General features: G+C 41.2%; 1 protein-coding gene across 6 annotated transcripts in view; it reads right to left on the bottom strand.

Annotated features, from left to right (window-relative positions):
• Nucleotides 1-22,817, bottom strand: part of NEDD4 (NEDD4 E3 ubiquitin protein ligase) — a 145,383-nt gene that overhangs the window by 43,639 nt on the left and 78,927 nt on the right. For 3 of the 6 annotated variants that reach the window (XM_038750201.1, XM_038750202.1, XM_038750196.1), the window contains 4 exons: nucleotides 18,979-19,029; nucleotides 14,191-14,252; nucleotides 6,061-6,163; nucleotides 62-219 (listed from right to left, as the gene is read on the bottom strand). In XM_038750201.1, the coding sequence (XP_038606129.1) occupies nucleotides 62-219; nucleotides 6,061-6,163; nucleotides 14,191-14,252; nucleotides 18,979-19,029 (374 nt within the window). Of the gene's footprint in view, nucleotides 1-61; nucleotides 220-6,052; nucleotides 6,164-14,190; nucleotides 14,253-18,978; nucleotides 19,030-22,817 lie in introns of all 6 variants that reach the window. The other 3 variants (XM_038750198.1, XM_038750197.1, XM_038750199.1) reach the window with 3 other exon arrangements.

Below are 22,817 nucleotides of genomic sequence, written 5' to 3'. Positions count from 1 at the left end.
TATCTGTTCTGATTCAATTCGATTCAGCGTTTGATGACAAAATTTCAAACAGCACACATACTGAGGTGTTGGTCTTTTCCACTGAGTTCTTCTAGACTCATGATTTACATAATAGGTCCTTCCAAGAACGTCTTGTCTTTCTTCCCAGCCTGGAGGTAGGGGAGAAGATTCCGGCAAATGGCAAGCCGCATCAGGTTGGTCCAATATAATCCAGCCAGGCTGAAAACCACAGTAATTGAAATGGTTAAAGAGTGAAGCTTTATTTGTTATAAAAACTTTACCTCTTAAATGTTTAGGTGAAATATAAAAACAGGTTTTGTGGGGTTTTCTAATGTTATTTAAGCACTTATTACAATAAGTTATCCAAGGGTAACTGACAGTTATTAGTTAACAGATAACTGATAGTTATCCAACTGATAGTGCTGGTTCATTAGTTCCTCCTTTAAATGAGACCATTAATGCCTCTAAGTGCTGACCTTTTAAAATAAAAAAAAGTTATGCCAGGGTAGATGCAAGGTAATCAGTTTGGACACGGCCCACGTTCCACATTGGGCACATTGGGCTCACAGTCTTAATCCTGGCTCCGCCACTTGTCAGCTGTGTGACTTTGGGTAACTCACTTGACTTCTCTGTGCTACCTCATCTGTAAAATGGGGATTAAGACCATGAGCCCCATGGGGACAGCCTGGTCACCTTGTAGCTACTCAGTGCTTAGAACAGTGCTTGGCACATAGTAAGTGCTTAACAAATACCATTATTATTATTATATTATTAATCCCCATTTTAAAGATGAGGTAACTGAGGCACAGAGAAGTTAAATGATTTGCCCAAGGTCACACAGCAGATCAGTTGTTGAGCCAGGAGTAGAACCTAAATCCTCCCGACTCCCAAGGCCTGTGTTCTATCCCGGGGGGCCATGCTTCTTCAGCCTCAGGAATCACTCACTGAATCAGGTAGTTCACTGGCAAGCCCTAAAAGATTTCTAGATCAGTAATTTGCAAATATTAATAATCATTTTACAAATGATCACTATTTTGGATTGGCATGCAGTGATACCAAATTTCAGAGCACTTCAAGTTTCTAAAAACCAACTCCTAAAATTGCTAAGAGTATCTAAGGTTGTTGGCCTTGATCATTAATACAGTAGAACCCATCGGAATAAAAAAAAAAACAAATCAAAAAAGAGTGCAGCTACACTGCAATTCTCAGAAGGAGAAAACAGAATGCAAGCAAGATCTTTTACAGGTAAAGACTGCTTTAATAGTAAGCCCTATCAGCCTCTCCCAATTCCCTCCACTCGGGAGAAGGAGAATCGTGTCTCATAAGCCTATGGAGACAGTCCAGGAGGCTTGCAGTACTAAAAGAAAAAAGCTTCCAAACTTCCAGTGCTATAAAACATGAGTTCTTAAGCAAAAGTCATGCCATGTATCCATTTGGGGTCAACACATGCCACTGGAGATTCTTTTGGGACAGGACAAGGGAGAAATAGAGGGGAGAGGGGAAAAAAAGGGCTACTAAAATACCCCCAAGTATTACTTTTAATCAGGTTATAAAAATGACCTGGATTCAAAACTAGTTTATTAAGCCTGTGTTTGGGGTGCTTTTTCCTTCAAACTGATAGTGCTGGTTCATTAGTTCCTCCTTTAAACGAGACCATTAATGCCTCTAAGTGCTGACCTTTTAAAATAAAACAGACTCGCTATGGTGAACAGTTTAAGCAGACAGCAAATGTTATTCTGCACATATTTGACAGAATATTTGACAGAATGGAACGGAACAAAAAGTCACTTTCCAATCTTTTGAGTGACTCAAGGAAATCAGTTATAAAAGGAGAAAGAAATTATAGTAAAGTACATCAGGCAACTGCAATTTATAATAAAGATGGAAAGAAAAAATCCTAGGGAATTGGAATGACTGAATTCAAAGCAAACTCCACTTCTCTCTGCGGCTTTTCTGCGAACAATATAGAGTAATGTGTATCTTGGCATAAAAACTGGTCTGAATTTACAATTCCTGGTTCAAATGGTAGAAGAGAATTTATAAAAACATTTGAGTAGTTCTTGCAACTACAACACACACCACATGAAGTATTTTTAAACCATAACAATTCAACAAAAGCAAAAACTCTGCTCTGAGGAGACCTGATTCCCAGTTTACTGCCACACTCTACATACATTTAAGTTTATTGACCCCAGTGACAAACTGAGTGCCAGCCTTTACTACTACTACTGCTACTACTACTACTACTACTACTAATAATAATAATGATGGAAATAATGGTGGCAATAATATTGATGGTATTTGTTAAGCGCTTACTATGTGCCAAGCACTGTTCTAAGGACTGGGATAGATACAAGATAATCAGGTTAATCACCATCTTAATCCCCATTTAACAGACGAGGTAACTGAGGCACAGAGAAGTTAAATGACTTGCCCAAGATCACATAGCAGACAAGTGGCAGAGTGGGGATTAGAAACCATGTCCTTTGATTCCCAAACCCAGGCTCTTGCCATTAGGCCATGCTGCTTCTCACTGCTTCTTACTGTTTCCATTCTCATGGTGGTATCAGTTAAAATATAACAAAGATGCGTTACCCTCTGAATTATAAAAAATGAAAACAACCTCCACCTCTACAGGCTTACAGCACAATTGGTGGCATACACCTGCTCCTGCTCCTGGAAATATCATGCTCTTTGCCTTTGTGCACAGAAAAAACCTTTACTTAACCTCTAGCATGGCTCTGGCATTGGATTACTGACAGAATGCTCTGCTCTGAGGGATGGACTGAGTTGCAGAGCTCTTCAAATGCTGTTCTTGTTTCCTTGTCATTTTGTTTCCATGTCCCGTAATCCCCATTGCCACTCATTTTATTTCACCGTGTCTCTAGCCAGGAAGTTGGGCTGGTATCTATTTTGATTTATTCTGATAACCACATGACTAAAAGTGAAAGGGCAACTACTGCCACAACATAAAACGCCTCATGCCTAACTTCTTTTTTGGACATTATTTTTGAAGTGTTTGATGGCTTTAACAGATGAAAATAGAAAAGGACCTGATTTATTGGAAGGAACTGTATTTTTAGTCTTTCTTCCAAGTCCAAAGCAGCAGTGTTGATACATTTACAGTTCAGGACTACTATAATCTTCACTTTTAGTTAAGAATTCCTATCAAAAAAAAAAAATTAAAAGCTAAATGGTATTTCCTAGAAATTGTCTCCTAGAAATTCAGATTTATCTATATAAATTTTAACTGCTTTAAATGTTTCCCCACCATTTCAACGTACTGATTATAATTTAACAGCTAATGAAGAGTGCTACAGAAAAGAGCCTTACAAATTATTATGATACTACGAGGTTTGGTGCGGATCTTTCAAGCGCTTAGTACAGTGCTCTGCACACAGTAAGTGCTCAATAAATATGACTGAATGAATCTTGTAGTACTCAACTAACCATAAACAAACGAGTTTTGTAAAGCTCCCAAACTACCATGATTGGTCTTCTTGAAAACAAACACAATTTGCTCCTGAGAGGAACGTAAAACTACACATTACTATTTTCTAATCTTTTAAAAACTGCAACTATTTTGCTTTTCTGCAGGGGAGCACTGCGTAAGCAGCTGCAAACCAGAGGCAAAGGAATGGGCCAAAGCCGTTTTGGTAGCTAGCCACACAGGGGACAAAGTAGCAGCAGATGTTTGTGCTGGGCTTCGGAGAGCTTTTCATAACTACGTACAGTTCTTTATGGTTACATCCACTGAAATGACAAGGTGCCTTCTGAGGGATATCAGACCACAAAAAGAAGTAAAGTGGTTCTGCCCCCGATGAATGAACTATGAATAAGGTACCTGTGACAAAATGTCTAAGTAGGAGAACCTTGGAGCAGGTTATAAGGTAATTAAGTCCTCTGAGAAGTAACTTTGAAAGTTAGCTAGACAGTCCTCTTTCTTCACAGGAGAGCTAACCCTCGCTTCTGGGAGCATTGCATTCTGCAAGGCCTCATTGCTCAAAATTACAGGATGCAGAAAGTGCTGGTGAGTGAGGCATTTAATTCCCTTAATATTTGGTTGGCTTTTTAAGTGATCTTTATGGGACCTGACAAGCGGAAGAGAACAAGGGGAAATGGGGCAAGATGGACCGTGGAGAACGAAGAGGTCCACAGATCCCTGCAGCAGTGAATGGCGAGTACCTAGAGAGCTTCAGTAGGGAAGCTTTCATCTGCCCAGGTTCTCTCTGTAAAGCAGAGCTGGAGAATTGATCCATCCACCGCCGGGATTCCCCTCTATTGGCTCCGCAGCAGGTGGATGGAGACCAGACCAAGTCTAGGGCTGCTACAGTTCTTTTAATGGGAACCTCCACGGGATTCTCTACCTCAGTCTCCGATTCCTAGTGGATAGATAACAGGCCTGGGAGTCGGAAGGACCTAGGTTGCTCTGCCACTTATCTGCTTTGTGATCTTGGTTAGTCACTTAACTTCTCTACTTTGTGATCTTGGTTAGTCACTTAACTTCTCTATGCCTCAGTTACCTCATCTGCAAAATGGGGACTAAGATGATGAGCCCTATGTGGGACAGAGACTGTGTCCAACCTGATTAGCTTGTATCTACTGCAGCACTTTGTACAGGGTGTGACACATAGTAAGTGCTTACATACCTTTTAAAAAAAAGCCCCAACAAAAGGAATTCCTGAACCCAACTCTATCTTTCTCTACCAGAAAACACCTTCAGAAATGAGAGTTCTACAGGAAAAGCTTGAGGATGGACATTAATATTTGGCCTGTGAAGGAAAGGTCTCCGCTCTCAGGGTCAGAGGTCAGGCAATTCTAAATGTTGGCATGCGATCTTAACTTTGTTATTCAGCTCAGAGGAAGGAATGACCTGCCCACGGTGTATCACATTGAGTTCTACTACAACATGATTAGGAAATTAAGGGACAGTCTTTCAGAAAGATGAGCCTGTGGGGGCTCAGTACACCAAATAATGGAAGAAACTGCTTATGCAGGAGGTGTAGGAACAGGTGAAAACTACCTACAGCATGACTTTTCATTAATGAGTTTTCGCAGGGACACAGGTCATTATAGGAGAAGGGGTTATACCAGAAAATACTATGATAAGTATAAAAAAGCCAAGAAAGAAATGGTTTGGTCTCTCAATCTGTTATATGTGAAACTAGCCATCACTGAGTACTGGAAAAATCAAAAGCAGGGTTGCCAGGAGACGGACAGTTCTTTGCTCAACTATTTTCTTACTTCTATTATTTCCAATGAATACAACTGAGGTATTAAAATAACACTTCCTTGAAGTTAGGGTTAACCAGTCAATTTTTACTCATCACCTGAAGGATAAAAGTAGAATTCCCAAATACAGAGGATAGAGGGGCCATATGGCGTTTCTTGCATATGAAATTAAGTTTTGTATAAATGCCTGTGGTGTAGTTTCACGAACTTGGATATGTACAGCTACACCCAATCTATTAACCAACTTTCCTCTTTGTCTGCTGCCAAAACAAATACACCAATGAACAGGAACAAAGTTACTTTGGCATTGGCTAAATACAGTTTTACATATTTTACACCAGATCACTGAGAGTCAGAGAAAACAAGATTATTTTTAAAATACATATTTTTTTAAATCTCCCAGAAGTCTGGAAAGGTGGAAGACAAGGAATAAGTCTTTCAAACAGTGCACAATTTTGCAAAAGCGATTCAACTCACAACATTAGAAAACTGATTCTCAGAGATGTGAAATTTTACTCCTTGCTTAATTTAATGAAAAGCTAGGAGCAGTTTTGGATTCTTTTAATTGAGAACAGCAAATAGCTTCATTTCATAACTCTTTCCTCTAGCTACTGGCATTCCTTCATCCCAATTTTTTAAAAATTATTTTGTAGCACAGAACTCTACCTTAAAGTGAAAACTGTTATCTGCTTGGGGTAAACATGTCAATCTTTCAGTTTATTTCTATTGCAAACATTAAAAAGCATTTACTGGAGTTATTTTTGCTACAAATTTCATAGGAAGAGCAAAAACTACATTCTCTAATTTGAAATATTTAAAACTTTTCACCTCTAACTCTTCAGCCTGTTCTGTATTTTCTTCTTCAGATCCATTGGTTTTAGGCAAATAAGTCATTTTTAATCTAAGGTAACCTTTAACTCTTGATTTGTGACTGAAAGAGAAAACAGATATTTAGTTTTAAACATTCTAGAGGAAAAAAATTTGGTTAGACCTATAAACTTTGTAGGACAAACCTCAGGAGGTGAGAAATTTGATTAATTTAGGTAAAAGTTTGTGACTTGAAATGTTATTTCAAAAATCCCTAGGAAAATAACAGCTTAGAGCAATGCCCTTCTACTTTTCCAAAATTAAGAAAAAGGATACCCAAAGCTGAAAAAGCTCACCTTCTCAATCTATTCTTACAAATAATAATAGTAATAGCCGACTGGTATCCTAAGAGATGGAGGTATTTTACTGCTCTTATTATTCAGTAAAAAAAAAGTCACAATTAGTTATTAAATAAAGTCTGTCATACTAGGGACATGTCTCTCCCATAAAAGGAAGCGGAGAACTGTGGCAATTATTTGGATAACTAAAGCAATAATTTTTTTTTCAGACAAGAGCTTTTTTGCCTTTCTCCTTTTTAATTCCCCACAGCAGTCATTTCAAGTATCTGCTTAAAGTAGCTGTTCAATAAACATTGCTGAAAAAAAGCATAATATGATTCTTATGGTCAATACATGTGAATACTAAATTTTTATTAGCTGTAACCAGCCAATAGCAGGTTGACACCAACCAGGTGTATATTCATTCGATCGTATTTATTGAGCACTTACTGTGTGCACAGCACTGTACTAAGCGCTTGGGAAGTACAAGTTGGCAACATATAGAGACAGTCCCTACCCAACAGCGGGCTCACCGTCTAGAAATGTTCTATATTAAAGAACCAGTTGCTGCTTTTATTTTAATTTGGTAAAAGTAGATCTTTATAAGCAATGGCTGCAAATAAAATTATGAACATCTTAACAGGGATTGAATTTTGTACTTTGTTTCAACACCTCACGTGAGATGATCTATCACCAGATGATTATGAATAATCACCCAAATAACCTCAAATCAACATCCCACTCTTCTTGATCCCCTTTAATCAAAATACCACTTCTTTCACTCTGAGATCCTATGATGACCTACTTTTGGCTAAATCTAATGGGTTCTATTCTAACTTAATTCCCTTCAACGTCTAAGAGGTCTGACACTGTTGCCAACTTCCTACTCCTGAAACTCTCACTGGCCTTGGTTTTAACGTAGCACTCTCTTGGTTCTCTTCCTACACTCTCAGATCCTTCTGAGATTGCTTGACTGGCTATTTAACTTCTTCTCCCTATACTTTTATGTGAGTGTCCAGCAAGGCTCTGTCTGGATTCTCTTCTTATCCCACGTGGAATGTCCTCTTAGCAGGCTCATTGCTCACAGTTTCCACTACCATCTCTATGAGAATGACTCTCAAACTTAACTCGCCAGTCCTGTCTCTCACCTGCTTTACAATTTTCTATTTCCTCTCTAGCCTTCATGGCTCAGATGATCCACCTACACTTCAACTGAAATATGTCATAAAAAAACACAAAAACCTGAGCTCATCTTCCTTCAAATCTCTTCCTCCCAACTTTTCCCATCAATGTCACCAACACGTCCATCTTCAAATTCAGAAGCTCACAACCTTGTGACTCCTTTCTACCTTTTACCTCTCATACTTAGTTGGTCTCTAAATTCTACCAGTTCTTCCTCTATAATATTTCAGAATTGGTCCCCTTCCTCTCCATCTTCAGGGCCACCATCTTGGTAGAAGCCCTCAGAGCCTCCCAGCTGGATTTCTCTGACAACCACCTTATTTATTTCCTCATCTCTAGCCTCTACCTCCTTCAGAATAGCCTAAATACAGCTGCTAGAATCATCTATAAGGTAGCACCTCCTCCAAGAGGACTTCCCCCGATTATGCCCTCTTTTTCCCAGCTCGCTCTCCCTTCTGTGTCATCTATGCGCTTGGATCTGTGACCTTTCCGACCCCTTTCTTTCGCACCTTATCAAAACTCTCACCCCCTTCCTTCCTTCTTTCTTTCCTAACAGCCATCTTCAACCGTTCACTCTCCAATGGCTTCTTCCCCACTGCTTTCAAACATGCCCATGTCTTCCCTAACCTAAAAAAACCCTCCCTCGACCCCACAGTTCCCTCCAGTTATCGCCCCACCTCCCTCCTACCATTCCAATCCAAACTCCTTGAGTGAGTTGTCTACACCCAAATTCCTCTTTTCCAATTCTCTCCTTGATCCCCTCCAATCTGGCTTCCATCCCCTTCATTCCACAGAAACCGCCCTCTCAAATGCAATGGCCTCTACTCCATCCTAAACCTCCTTGACCTTTGAGCTGTCTTTGACACTTTGGACCACCCCCTTCCTCTGGAAATGCTATCCAACCACGGCTTCACTGACTCTGTCCTCTCCTGGTTCTCCTCATCTCTCTGGCTGTTCATTCTCAGTCTCCTTCATGGGCTCCTCCTCTGCCTCCCACCCCCTAACTGTGGGGGGTCCCTCAAGGTTCAGATTTGGGTCCCCTTCTATTCTCCATCTACACCCACTCCTTAGGAGAACTCATTCGCTCCCATAGTTTCAACTACCACCTTTATGTGGATGATATCCAAATCTCCCTCTCTCCAGTCTTGCATCTCCTCCTGCCTTCAAAACATCTTAACCTGGATGTCCTCCCATCACCTTGAACTTAACATGTCCAAAAACAGAACTCCTTATCTTCCCACCCAAACCCTGTCCTTCCCCTGACTTTCCCATCACTGTAGACAGCATCACCATCCTTTCTGTCTCACAAGCCCGTAACCTTGGTGTTATCCTCAACTCCCCTCTGTCATTCAAACCCACACATTCAATCTGTCACCAAATCCTGTCAGTCCCTGCTTCACAACATAGCTAAAATCTCCCATTTCCTCTCCATCCAAACTGCTATCATGTTAATACAATCACTCATCCTATCTCTCCTGGATTGCTGCATCAACTTCCTTGCTAACCTCCTATCTTCCTGTCTCTCCCCATTCCAGGCCATTCTTCACGCTGTTGCCCAGATCATTTTTCTACAAAAACATTCAGGACATGTCACTCCACTCCTCAAAAAACTCCCACGGTTTCCTATCCACCTCTGTATCAAATAAAAACTCCTCACCATTGGCTTTAAAGCACTCCTTCACCTTGCTCTCCTCTTACCTGACCTCACTTCTCTCCTTCTACAACCCAGCCTGCATAGTTTGCTCCTCTACTGCTAACCTTCTCACTGTGCCTTGATCTCACCTGTCTTGCCGCCGACTCCTAACCCACGTCCTGCCTCTGGCCTGGAATGCCCTCCCTCCTCAAATCTGACAGACAATTACTCCTCCCCACCCTCCTTCAACACCTTATTGAAGGCATATGTCCTCCAAGAGGCCTTCCCAGACTAAGCTCCACCTTTTTCTCATCTCTCACTCCCTTGGCTCTTCCCCCATCCCACCCCCACAGCACTTATGTACACTCCAAGTGCATGGTACAGTGCTCTGCAAACAGTAAGCACTTAATACATATGACTGAATGGATAGCAGTAATTTTGTTTACTTGTATTGCTGTCTGTCTGAGAGTCCCATATGGGATGTGATTATCTTGTGTCTACTGCACAGCTTTGTACAGTGCTTGGCACAAAGTACCTAAATATCACAATTATTATTGTTATTATTATTATTAACAACTCTGTAACTAATTTATTGTTCAGGCCTTCCGCCCCAAGTGGAATTCTCTCTCCATTCAAGTTTCCAAACAATGTCCTAAATTTTCCCCTATAAAGTATTCCTTAGGCCACACCTTTCTAAGCATGCCACTCCACTCGCAATACCACTGTACATCTTGGGCTGATGTACGGCAATCAGAAGAGAGGTTTCCTTGAACTTTGGGAAGATTGGGATACCATGAGGTGCATTTTGAAAAGCAGCAAGTGGCAAACAATAGCATAGCCAAGTATGATCTTGATATGTAATCAGCATGGAACAGCTTTTCAGTTACACCCACAAAATGGTCAGTTTCTGTTTTTAATGCTTTCAATGATGATGAAAGCCAGCCATATCCTTGCACCCCCACACTAACAAGTTTCTTTGAAGTCCATAAACGACGAGATTTTATGCTTAGGCTAAAAGAAAATTGAACCTGTAAACTGCCATCTAAGAAACACTCACTCACTCAAGGCAGGAAGCCATTTATGTCGGTCAAGAAGAAACTTCTGATTTCCTCGATTTTCTACCAGCGTGCTTTCTTGTGAGTACGCAAACAGGCACAAGTGAATGTGGATTCAACATTTTGGATTTATTTTTATAATAATAATGATGGCATTCTATTAAGCGCTTACTATGTGCAAAGCACTGTTCTAAGTGTTGGGGAGGTTACAATGTGATCAGGTTGTCCCACGGGGGGCTCACAGTCTTAATCCCCATTTTACAGATGAGGGAACTGAGGCACAGAGAAGTGAAGTGACTTGCCCAAAGTCACACAGCTGATAATGGCGGAGCCGGGGATTTGAACCCATGACCTCTGACTCCAAAGCCCGGGCTCTTTCCACTGAGTCACGTTGCTTCTTTTATGCTTCTTTATAGTTTGAATCTCCAGTTTTTGAAGCCTACCTGAATCATGAACACTATCTCAATCACTTCTGAACTCTAAAATTTCCATTTAAACCAGGTTTTACCTAAGGTTCCCAAGTATCACTGAAAGAGTCAGTCTTCCCCTCCTGCTCCCCCGCTAAGTTGTGCTTGAATTTTGTATTAATCAAATACACCAAACTCCCTGGAGTCCAAAATAGTTGGGAAATCCTGAATGTGTTATGTAACTAAAGGGAGGCCAGCAACTTCGGAATTCTGTTTGGCACACAAGAGTTAAATCACTCTTGAATTTTGAGGTTGCGCCACTTGATGTCCAGAGCTCTTGGCAAAAAGGGTCCCTTTTTGGACAAAATTATCTTTGATGTTTGTCAAGAAATAATGCCTCTTCACCCATTTTAGTGGTAGTAAGTCTTGATGAAGTCTCAGAAAAATGGAACTTAGGAGTTCTAATGAGAATAACAAAATCCTCCAAATGGGGAATGACGAACCATTTCATTCGGAAATTGAAATGTTTTCTTGACAAGAATGAAAGTCAACACTGGTTTTCTCTCCCCAGTATAGGATAAAAGAGGGTTGTGTAACGGGTAAGTACACTTGGATTTGTACCCTTATTTACTGCTCCCTCAGCTCCACAGCATTTCTGCATATATTCTTAATTTATTCACATTACCTGTAACCCCTTCTAGATTGAAAGCTCATCGTGCGCAGAGCACGTGTCTAACAACTCTGTTATACTGTACTCTCCCAAGCGCTAAGTAAAGCACTCTGCACTCAGTAAGCAATCAAAAAGTACAACTGATTGAATTGGAAATGGTCAGTTATGCAACCACTGGCTTACTGCTTCCCCCTCTGAAGTTCCAAGGTGCGTGGATCAGTGGAAAGAGCCCGGGCTTTGGAGTCAGAGGTCATGGGTTCAAATCCCGACTCCGCCACTTGTCAGCTGTGTGACTTTGTGCAAGTCACTTCTCTTCCCGGTGCCTCAGTGACCTCATCTGTAAAATGGGGATTAAGACTGTGAGCCCCACGTGGGACAACCTGACTAACCCCAGTGCTCAGAACAGTGCTTGACACATAGTAAGCGCTTAAAAAAAAAAAAAGGTTGGTCTGCTGATGAATGAATCCTAACTTTAGGTTAAGTTATTCCTAGACTCTCTGCAGGTCTCTTCCCACTGGCAGAGTCGCCTGAGGCTGAGGCTCTGAGTTGGAGAATGCCTGGGTTACCTGGGCGATTGAGATTGTGAGTCCTCCATGGAACAGGAATTGTGTCCAACCTGATTACCTTGTATCCACCCCAGTGCTTAGTACAGTGCTTGGCACATAATAAACGCTTAACAAATACCACAATTATTATTATTTGCATTGAGTACCTAAATGGAGTACGGTGTGAGGGATCTGTCTTCTTCCTGACGTCCTTGGCTCCAGCAATAACCTGGGAGGGTCCAGGCAAGTCCTCTCCTAATGCAAGCAAATCTCTACAGGACTGCTGGACCAAATGAAGGAGTTCAGAAAGGTGTAGACTGTGTTTAGTGACTGATTATCAAATCAATTATTTCTGGTTCCGGGTTGGGGATTTAGAGAAGAGCCTTATAACCAGAAGCAGACCAGTTCTTATTCAGAGCATCACTGAGAATTTGGTGGAAGGAAAGGGATTGGAGAAATGGCTCAGGGCATTTAGATTGGGATTTGTGAAAGAAGGAATTGTGGCTGTGATTGTACACACAATTAATCTGAATCATGCAGGCCCCTAAAAATCACTTTGATTGGAACTATCTGGATCCTTCTGACCAACACATATTTTTCGGCCTAAATTATTCAGTTAAATTTGCTTGTGTTGACTCAGGCCATCGGAAGTCTATGGAATCTGAAAGACGGTCAGGGCCAATTTAAAAGCAAAATACGTCAAACTGTATAAGAAACCACTGTTTACTAATCACTTTCAATTTAAGAGATCAGCTTGGGTCGGAGTCATGTCCAAAACTTATCTGGACAATTCAATAACTTAAGCTCTATTCAGCGCCCAGCGAGGCCTTGTAAAAGTCTGGGAATGTGGTGGTGGTGAAAGCTTTCACTGCAACTGCATTCCCAGATTTTTCAGGCTGTCTGAATCTAAATACTACAGCTGCCTGCTTAAGTAGCTACTAGCCAGGCTGCTACCACCACTGCTAGCCGTACCAGAATCCGCAGCAGTTTTTGGTTTATGACAAACCAAAAAGAAATTTCGGCAAACCTCAAGACAAAGTTAGGAATTACTGTCATAGTGATTAGTAGTTCTTGGCTATTACTCTCCAAATACTGACATTGTAGGAAGAAGAGAGATTGAAAAATAAGATTTCTGCCCAAATTAAATCTGAGTTTTCTTAAAAGTGCAGGAAAATAAACACACATATTAGTTTTCTCTTTTATGCTTTCTTGGTAAATATACAAAATAATTTAACTCAATAATAATAATAATGGCATTCATTAAGCGCTTACTACGTGCAAAGCACTGTACTAAGAGCTGGGGGGGGGGGGGGGATACAAGGTGATCAGGATGTCCCACGTGGGGCTCAGTCTTAATCCCCATTTTACAGATGAGGTAACTGAGGCTTAGCGAAGTTAAGTGACTTGCCTAAGGTCACACAGCAGACATGTGGCAGAGCCGGGATTTGAACCCATGACCTCTGACTCCAAAGCCCGTGCTCTTTCCACTGAGCCACGCTGCTTCAATGAGTATGAAAACAAATTTCACTCTTCCCTACATTTCATATTTAAATGGGCAAAAGTCTATTAGGTTTCTCTATGGCACATATATTTTTCTAGTTTATTGTAAAATGCAAAGACCCCACCAGTTGGAAAAGTCTCTTTCTCAGTCATCCTCACTCTACTATACTTTATAACAATTTCAGCAACAAGTCTACATGCATAACTTGGCAACAGTTTTTTTGACCACCTGTTTAAAAAACTGGAACAGAACCTTATTGGGGCTAACATTTTGATGGCATGATGAAAATCAAATGATTTGGTTCAGGGATACAGTGCTATTGGTCGACTGTTTAGGTTATAAATTCCTTCTTTAGCTCACACTGGCTTCTGTAAAAATATCAGCTTTCCAAATGAATTTATATAAGTGTTTAAAATGTAGTCAGGTGAAACCATATACATACACAAACTCAGTCTTCCAGAACAGTACCGTCAGACAGTGATTCCCACAAGATCTGGTGCAGTATGATTTTTGAAATATGGTATAAGTTAACATTGGATCCTATTTTTTTTTTTTTTTATTGAGCCACAGTAATAGATGGTGACCTTCTAGTGAGACTTGAGAAGTTGAGTTCCATCACTAACCCTCGGAAAAAAGGAAACAAACCACAAAAGAGAACCTCCCCCACCAAAAACCCCAAAGCACTTCTTCCCAAAATTTAATCCTTAAAACATTAAATCGTCAGGAACGGTTCAGCCAAATGGATATAAATGCTGAATTAATAAATCTAAAAAACCACAATTGACAGGATTTTTTTAAACTAAATTTGCTATTTACTAACCTTCTGGGATGAAGAACGAAATCCTTAAATGTGTATGGTCTCTCCATATTTGGATTTTCTGTCTGGAATGAAATAGTGGATTTTCAAGACAAATGTTTATGACATTTACACTTCTAATGAATACCTGTAAACTACAACCATCTGATGTTAGAACATTTTTTCTATAAGGATCCCCAAACTAATTACTACTAGCGAGAGAGCCTCAAAATAAAAGTCGGCAACTAATTTATTGCACCAATGAGAACTAGCTCTTAAAGCTCCTCAAAAGGTGGAAATGATACATTACCTAAAGTAATTAACATTACATTTAACATAAGGGCTGCTTACCAAACCTTATCATTAACAAACCTCTGACCTCAATATATAAAGTTTTTTTTCCTCCTTGGCTTTTAACACTGGACACCATTTCTTTGACTAATGTTGTACAGTGGGAAGTTCATAACAATCCACACATTTTTTCGTCTAATAATAAATGTGTGGTGTGTTTTTTCTGTAAACCACCAAAATGGAAATGGATATTCCTCAGCCACCACACCCAGCTGACTAATATGGGTAACGAATATAAAAGAAACTGTTTTATAAAACCATAAAAACTGCATTTATGTAGAAAGTTAAGATTTTCTAAGGTTTCCCTGCAGTGTCTGAAGCTCCCTAGTGAGACTTTGCTTTCCCTAGCTTTGTGTGAATGCCCAGATAGTATGGGCCGCCTGATATAATAATAATATTAATAATGATGGCATTTGTTAAGCGCTTACTGTGTGCAAAGCACTGTTCTAAGTGCTGGGGAGGATACAAGGTGATCAGGTTGTCCCACGGGGGGCTCAAAGTCTTACTCCCCATTTTCCAGATGAGGTAACAGGCACAGAGAAGTTAAGTGACTTGCCCAAAGTCACACAGCTGACAATTGGCGGAGCCGGGGTTTGAACCCATGACCCGATTCCCAAGCCCGTGCTCTTTCCACTGAGCCACACCGCTTCCCTAACATTTAGTGTTATCAAACATTTAGTTTGATATATTATCTATGTTTGATGTTACCACACATTTAGTGGCAGCTTTAAGATATCCTAGTGTTCTAGAAGCTCAATCAATGGCATTTATTGAGTGTTCACTGTGTACAGAGCACTGTACTGAGCATTTGAGAGAATGCAATACAGTGGAGTTGGTAGACACGATTGCTGCCCACAAGGGGCTTGCAGTCTAGATGGGGAATGCAGACATTAAGGTGCAGAGAAGGGATATTGCCAAGTATAGGCTACGTAAGTAGGCTTACAGGCTATATGAGAACCCCGGGACCAGGGGTGGCGTGAATATCAAATGCTTAAGGGATATAGATCCAAGTGCTTAGGTGACACAGAGGGGAGAGCAAGTAGGGGAAAAGGGGGCTTAGTGAGGGGAACACCTCGAGGAGATGTTATTTTAGAAGGACTTTGAAGCGGGTGGGGAGACGAGTGGTGTCTGTAGGAAATGAGGGGGGAAGGATTTCCAGGCCAGTGGGAGGACCTGGGAACGGGGTCGGAAGCAAGATCGAAGTCCAGGTTAGTAGGTTGGTCCAACTGCTACCAGACTGAGAATGAGACCAGGAGCTTGGGAATCATAGGGCAAATAACCTCAGGTACCCCAGATTACTTCAGGGGGAACTGGGTGGCGGGGGTGGAAAAAGCGAGGGGGAGGGAGGAGATGGGGATAAAGGAATTGAAGGATATAATGGGGAAAAGGTAAGGGATGAGGCTCAGTCACCCCAAAACCTCTCTTCAGAGATCATTTTTCCTGCTTCATCATCATCATCAATCGTATTTATTGAGCGCTTATTATGTGCAGAGCACTGTACTAAGCGCTTGGGAAGTACAAATTGGCAACATATAGAGACAGTCCCTACCCAACAGTGGGCTCACAGTCTAAAAGGGGGAGACAGAGAACAAAACCAAACATACTAACAAAATAAAATAAATAGAATAGATATGTACAAGTAAAATAAATAAATAGAGTAATAAATACGTACAAACATATATACAGGTGCTGTGGGGAAGGGAAGGAGGTAAGATGGGGGGGATGGAGAGGGGGACGGGGGGGAGGGGGAGAGTGCTTCCTAACACTTTGCACATTCCTGCCTCTTTCCATAGGGCGAACTGTCTGGCACGCGGGTGGTTCTCCATTCTTTCCAGCCAACGGCTTCCGGGCCCCTGGCACAATGGAAGACCCTAGATTTGGGAAGACAGAAGGTGGCAAGCCTTCTAGGCACTACTGCCAGTCATCTGGAATGAGATCTTGGATTCCACTTATGACCCTGGTAACCTCTTCTTGGCAGGGCATACTCTCTTTCACTCCCCTCAAACTATAGGCATTCCTAACATTCTTTCCTGGAGGTTCCAAATACAGGTGTGAAATCTTGAACGGGAAAAATGCAACTTCATTATCTAAGTTTCTATACTGGCAATGAAAGGCATTTCAGAGCACACAAGTGAAAAGGGGGATGGCCTGATTTAAAAATAAAACGTGGAAAAGAAGCTTAGTAACAGTCAGTTGCACTTAGAACAAACATTAGAGGTGGAATTTTTGTTATGTGAATCACCACCTAATTTTCACTCTGAATTCTACGAACTTTTCCTTTTTGTGAAAGTCTTAGGATGCAATGGATAAATAACATAATAAATATAATACCATTCTCAATCAATCTTGAGCAAGTGATTCCTCATCACATATGATATTCACCCCACCCTTAAGCCCCACAGTATCTACAAAAATATTTGTAGAACATATTAGAGAGGCATATTAGAAGCATATTGGAGAAGCATATTAGCAAACATATTAGAGAAGCAGCGTGGCTCACTGGAAAGAACACGGGCTTGGGAGTCAGAGGTCATGGGTTCTAATCCCGGCTCTACCACTTGTCAGCTGTGTGGCTTTGGCAAGTCGCTTAACTTCTCTGGGCCTCAGTGACCTCATCTGTAAAATGGGGATTGAGACTGTGAGCCCCAGGTGGGACAACGTGATTACCTTGTATCCACCCCAGAGCTTAGAACAGTGCTTGGCACATAGTAAGTGCTTAACAAATGCCATCATCATCATCATCATCATCATCATATTCTTAAACTCTGCCATTTTCTCGATCTGTAATTTATTTTAATGTCTGTCTCCCCCTTTAGCTATTAAGTTCCTTGTGAGCAGGGATCACGTCCACCAACTTGACTGGATTTCCTCAAGTACTATTTAACATAGTGCTCACCACATGGTAAGCACTCAATAAACACCACTGATTGATATAAAACACAGGACTCCATACTTCCCTGCAGGTCAAGGTGACACAGAGGCATGCTCACTAAGCGCTTAGTACAGTGCTCTGCACACAGTAAGCACTCAATAAATACGATTGAATGAATGAATGAAAAGAACGAAGACAGCAAAAAATGACCCTGATGCCCCTTTTTTTAATACTCTCTGCTCTACCTGGAATTATGCTTGGTTGCCACCACTGGGACTGCTCCCACAGTGCATTTCTCAATCAATCAATCAATCGTATTTATTGAGCGCTTACTGTGTGCAGAACACTGGACTAAGCGCTTGGGAAGTACAAGTTGGCAACATATAGAGACAGTCCCTACCCAACAGTGGGCTCACAGTCTAAAAGGGGGAGACAGAGAACAAAACCAAACATACTAACAAAATAAAATAGAATAGATATGTACAAGTAAAATAAATAGAGTAATAAATATGCACAAACATATATACATATATACAGGTGCTGTGGGGAAGGGAAGGAGGTAAGATGGGGGGGATGGAGACGGGGACGAGGGGGAGAGGAAGGAAGGGGCTCAGTGTGGGAAGGCCTCCTGGAGGAGGTGAGCTCTCAGAAGGGCCTTGAAGGGAGGAAGAGAGCTAGCTTGGCGGATGAGGCACGGTGAGGGGATTAGCGGTAGAGGAGCGGAGGGTGAGGGGTGGGCTGTAGAAGGAGAGAAGGGAGGTGAGGTAGGAGGGGGCGAGGTGATGGACAGCCTTGAAGCCGCGGGTGAGGAGTTTCTGCCTGATGTGCAGATTGATTGGTAGCCACTGGAGATTTTTTTCTGGGGCATAAGGTCTGTCTGAGAACAGAGTAGCAGCACCAGTGCTAATACTCTCAGCAAAAATTGCCACTGCCTTGTCCCCAGCTATGTCCCCATTTACTGTCATTTGCCCCACAGTCCAAAGATTCTATGTACTCTCTCGTATTCTACAAGGGGATAGGCAGGGTGGTCTCTCTATGGATCAAGAACAGCCCATTCTCTCCCTATGCATCAAGACTTTCCCAGACTGAGCCCCCTTTTTCCTCTCCTCCTCCCCATCCCCCCCACCCTACCTCCTTCCCCTCCCCACAGCACCTGTATATATGTTTGGACAGATTACTCTATTTATTTTGCTTGTACATATTTACTATTCTATTTATTTTGTTAATGATGTGCATCTAGCTTTATTTCTATTTATTCCGATGACTTGACACCCGTCCACATGTTTTGTTTTCTTGTCTGTCTCCCTCTTCTAGACTGTGAGCCCATTGTTGGGTAGGGGCTGTCTATATGTTGCCAGCTTGTACTTCCCAAGTGCTTAGTACTGTGCTCTGCACACAGTAAGTGCTCAATAAACATGATTGAATGAATGAATGAAAAGAGCAATGGAGCTCTTTAAGGATCCAAGTTGGCAAATACTGAACAAACCAAATATTTATGTAGAAGTATGAGTACACAAATCTATTTAAAAAAAAAAACCCAAACAACACACGCAATCATCCAAAGCAAGACAGTGCAAGTCTATACAAACCGGTAATTGGTAAAGAGGCACATCCACTTGACCCAGGAAATCATCTCTTGTCTGAAAAGAAAAAACAAAAATTAAAACAAATGCAAAACCATAGATAATTAGCTCAAATCCTCAGGGAATGTCAACCAGTCAGCTGAAGTGCTCTCTTTCACAGAAAGCCCTAATCCCACGGAGCAACAGGGAGAAAAATAAATGAAAAGTGCCATTACCTAATCAACATCCTTAGCCCCCACTTTTCTCCCTCCCTGAGTCCAATGCCAACTCCGAACAATAATTTGGGAGGAGTAAAGGAATTGAACCATAGCGTTCTATTAATTATTTCTTCATTGGCAGCTACTGTACATAAATCACTTTTCCAGGAACTAAAGCTTAGAAATTAGAAGCCTCAGAGAAATGAGGGAAAACATTTCAAGCCTCTTATAAGCTTATTAACTACTGTTTACTTGCTGGAAAGTTAGAAGCCCACTTACATAAGGGCACGTGAAAACGATACTGGGGAAATGCAGAGTTGGAAGTCCGAGGTATGAATATTAGTTTTCAAACACAGATACCGGATTGGGCACGTTAGTAATAAAACAGCTGCCTGCAGTGGAGACATAGCAGAAGAGAGGCCAGTTCTAGTTCTCCTATCCACACAAGAAATTTGGGTTTTTTGGCAAGTCTGGTTCTGACTGGGACCACCACCGTCGAACCCAGAGCATCCTTCGGCCCAAAGATGAAGATCCATCCTCCGAGGAGCCCCAGAGATGACCAGGTACCCAGGGAAACCACTTAGTCCGAGCCTCCCCACTCCTCAAGAGCTCCAGTCGGTGTCCATCCACCTCCACATCAAGCAGAAACTCCTTAGCATTGGTTTTAAAGCAATCAGCTCTCCCCCTCCAACCTTACCTCACTGATTTCCTCATACATCCTTCCTTTAATGCCAATACACTCACTGGGCCTCGATTTCGTAAATCTCAGCACCAGTGTCTCTGCCCCCATCCTGCAATGCCCTCCCCTTTCACACATGACAGACCATCACTCACCCAAGCTTCAAAAACCTCCTGAAGTCACATCTCCTCTAAGAGGCCTTCCCTGATTAAGCCTCAATACCCCAATCCCACCCACTTCTGTGTTGTTCATGCACTTTGTACATATTTATTACTCTATTTATTTACATTACATTTACATTATTTACATACTCTACATATGTACATATTTATTACGTTATTTATTTATTTATTTATTTTGCTTGTACATATCTATTCTATTTATTTTATTTTGTTAGTATGTTTGGTTTTGTGCTCTGTCTCCCCCTTTTAGACTGTGAGCCCACTATTGGGTAGGGACTGTCTCTATATGTTGCCAACTTGTACTTCCCAAGCGCTTAGTACAGTGCTCTGCACACAGTAAGCACTCAATAAATATGATTGATGATGATGATGATGATGATGCACTTGATATTCACTCCTCTGTAAGCCCCAAGGCACTTAGACATCAAAATAAGTGTACAGATATGTACCTTTCACCTCTTTTAGACTGCTAGCGCCTTGTGGGCAGAAAACATGTCCACTAGCTTTGTACAGTACTCTACCAAGTGCTTAGTACAGTGCTCTGCACACAGTATGTGATCAATACGTGATTCCATCTGCAGGTGAATTATAACAGTTTTGAATTAACTTCTAACCGTGGAAGCAAATCAGTCTGTGATGTTCTTTCACAGCTTCTCTAGCCAATCGATTGTTTCAAATTCAGTATATCAAGCATTTGAGACCACCAAAATGGACCACCTCTGAGCTCAGTAAAGCAAAGCCAACTCCAAACAATAATTTGGGGGGAGTAAAGGAATTGAATCATAGTGCTCTGTTAACTTTATTGGGCAGCTAATATACATTAAGTCCCATACGTGACAACACTTCCTGAATTTTTCAAGTCTAAACACAGTGATTCTAAAAAGAGATTGTGCTTATTTACAGTTCACCTGGGCAGCAGGTAACATTTTTCCTACTATCTTCCAGAAGTAGACCAGTTACAGTTAGTTTTGGATTATGAACACATAACTGATTTTCATATTGGAATCAATCCAGGATATTTATTGAATGCTTAGCGGGTGCAGAGCACTGCACTCAGTGCTTGGGAAAGCACAATACAATGAGTTGGAAGACAAAATCCCTGCCCACAAGGAGCTTATGGTTGACAAGAGGGAGACAGAGAAGTTCATCTCAATGTTTGTGGAGTAAAAAAAGGCCAATGTAGGATAAATACCAAAGCACAGTCACACTGGGCACATAAAAAGATTGTCTCTTGTTGTGTTGTTGTACTCAATATTTGTAGGATTTGGTGCTCTTTTCTCTTTTGCCTCTGTGTCTCTGTCCATATTGAGCATTTGCTCAAAGGGAGTAATGCCCATCTTGATGGTTTTCACCATCTGCCCAATTGTTTTCTCTTCTCTTCACACCTAGTTGCAGTCCATTTGGTTTGTTCACTCAGTAACAACATGGGTTGATTTGGCCTAGAAACACAGTTCAAAGACCTTAATGGCTAACCATGACGTGAAAAACTGAAGGATTTCCCATATTAGGCAAAAGCATTTGAAAAATTATTCATCTTTTCTTTCCATAATCATAACGAAAGGCACTCTGTGACTGCATCTGAACTGGCGTCCGAACGTATCTGTAAACCACTAGTAAATTCCTCATGCCCACATGCCTGTAACTATATTCTGAATGTTGAAGATGCCGTTGATTCATCTGTCCCAAATGCATACTTCTAAAGAGAACATACTGTCCTGCTGCCTTCTTTCTCATGGGCATTCTGCAGTTACGCATGCTATAGGTGGAGGGGGAAGAGAGGGGATGGAGGAAGCCAAAGTATATATGAATACATTCATTACCGATGATAAGAATGCCATTTGGATTAAGTTAGCCTATACCCGCATTTCAGATATTCCGGGGGTTATTTGAGTTGAAGACCTAAGTATAGTTAACTATTTTGACCAGTCCAAATACAGAATACGCGGCATTCCAAGAGAAGCTCTGTGAAAAAGTGCCTTCGTTAGGTCGAGATTTAAGATGTCACTTGCTGAACTATTTTATAAGCAAATAGTTTAATGTACTCCAGAATTCGGAACATGAGAATTTTATATTTGTTACATTTTGGCCCGTAGAATAGGGTAGGTTATGCTAGCACATCTGACTCTGCTTCAGGGAAGTATGCAGAACTCTTAATTGTGTAACCATCCTTTGATTTGAATGAAACCGTTACAGTACTTTAAGAGAACATTTCTGCTCATAAGGGGATATAGAAAGACTCACTTTCAAAAAACATACAACCCTTCAAAACCCATTCCTAATTTTTTTATATAACATACTTTCTATTACATCAGAAAAGATTTCTATTTTAAATAATAATGCCAGCAATGAACATGCTTTTTTTTAAAAAAAGTCAACTTTAAAAATTTAGATTCATTATCGACATTGTACTCAGATTCAGGCTCTGAGATCGAATAAACTCCTAGTGCCCCATAAATCAAGCTCAACTTCTCTGGGCCTCAGTTTCCTCATTTGTAAAATAGCAATTTAATACCTGCTCTCCCTCCTACTTAAAACTGTGAGTCCCAAGAGTGACGGGTACCGTTCCTGACCTGGTTATAAAAATAATAATAATAATGGCATTTAATAAGCACTTACTATATGCAAAGCACTGTTCTAAGTGCTAGGGAGATTACAAGGTGATCAGGTTGTCCCATGTGGGGCTCACAGTCAATCCCCAGTTTACAGATGAAGTAACTGAGGCACAGAGAAGTTAACCCCAAAGTCACACAGCTGACAAGTGGCGGAGTCGGGATTTGAACCTATGAC

Source organism: Tachyglossus aculeatus, chromosome 8, assembly GCF_015852505.1.
Source record: "Tachyglossus aculeatus isolate mTacAcu1 chromosome 8, mTacAcu1.pri, whole genome shotgun sequence".
NCBI lineage: Eukaryota > Metazoa > Chordata > Mammalia > Monotremata > Tachyglossidae > Tachyglossus > Tachyglossus aculeatus.
Note: the sequence above shows the minus strand (reverse complement) of the source record. Positions and strands in the feature narration are given on the sequence as shown.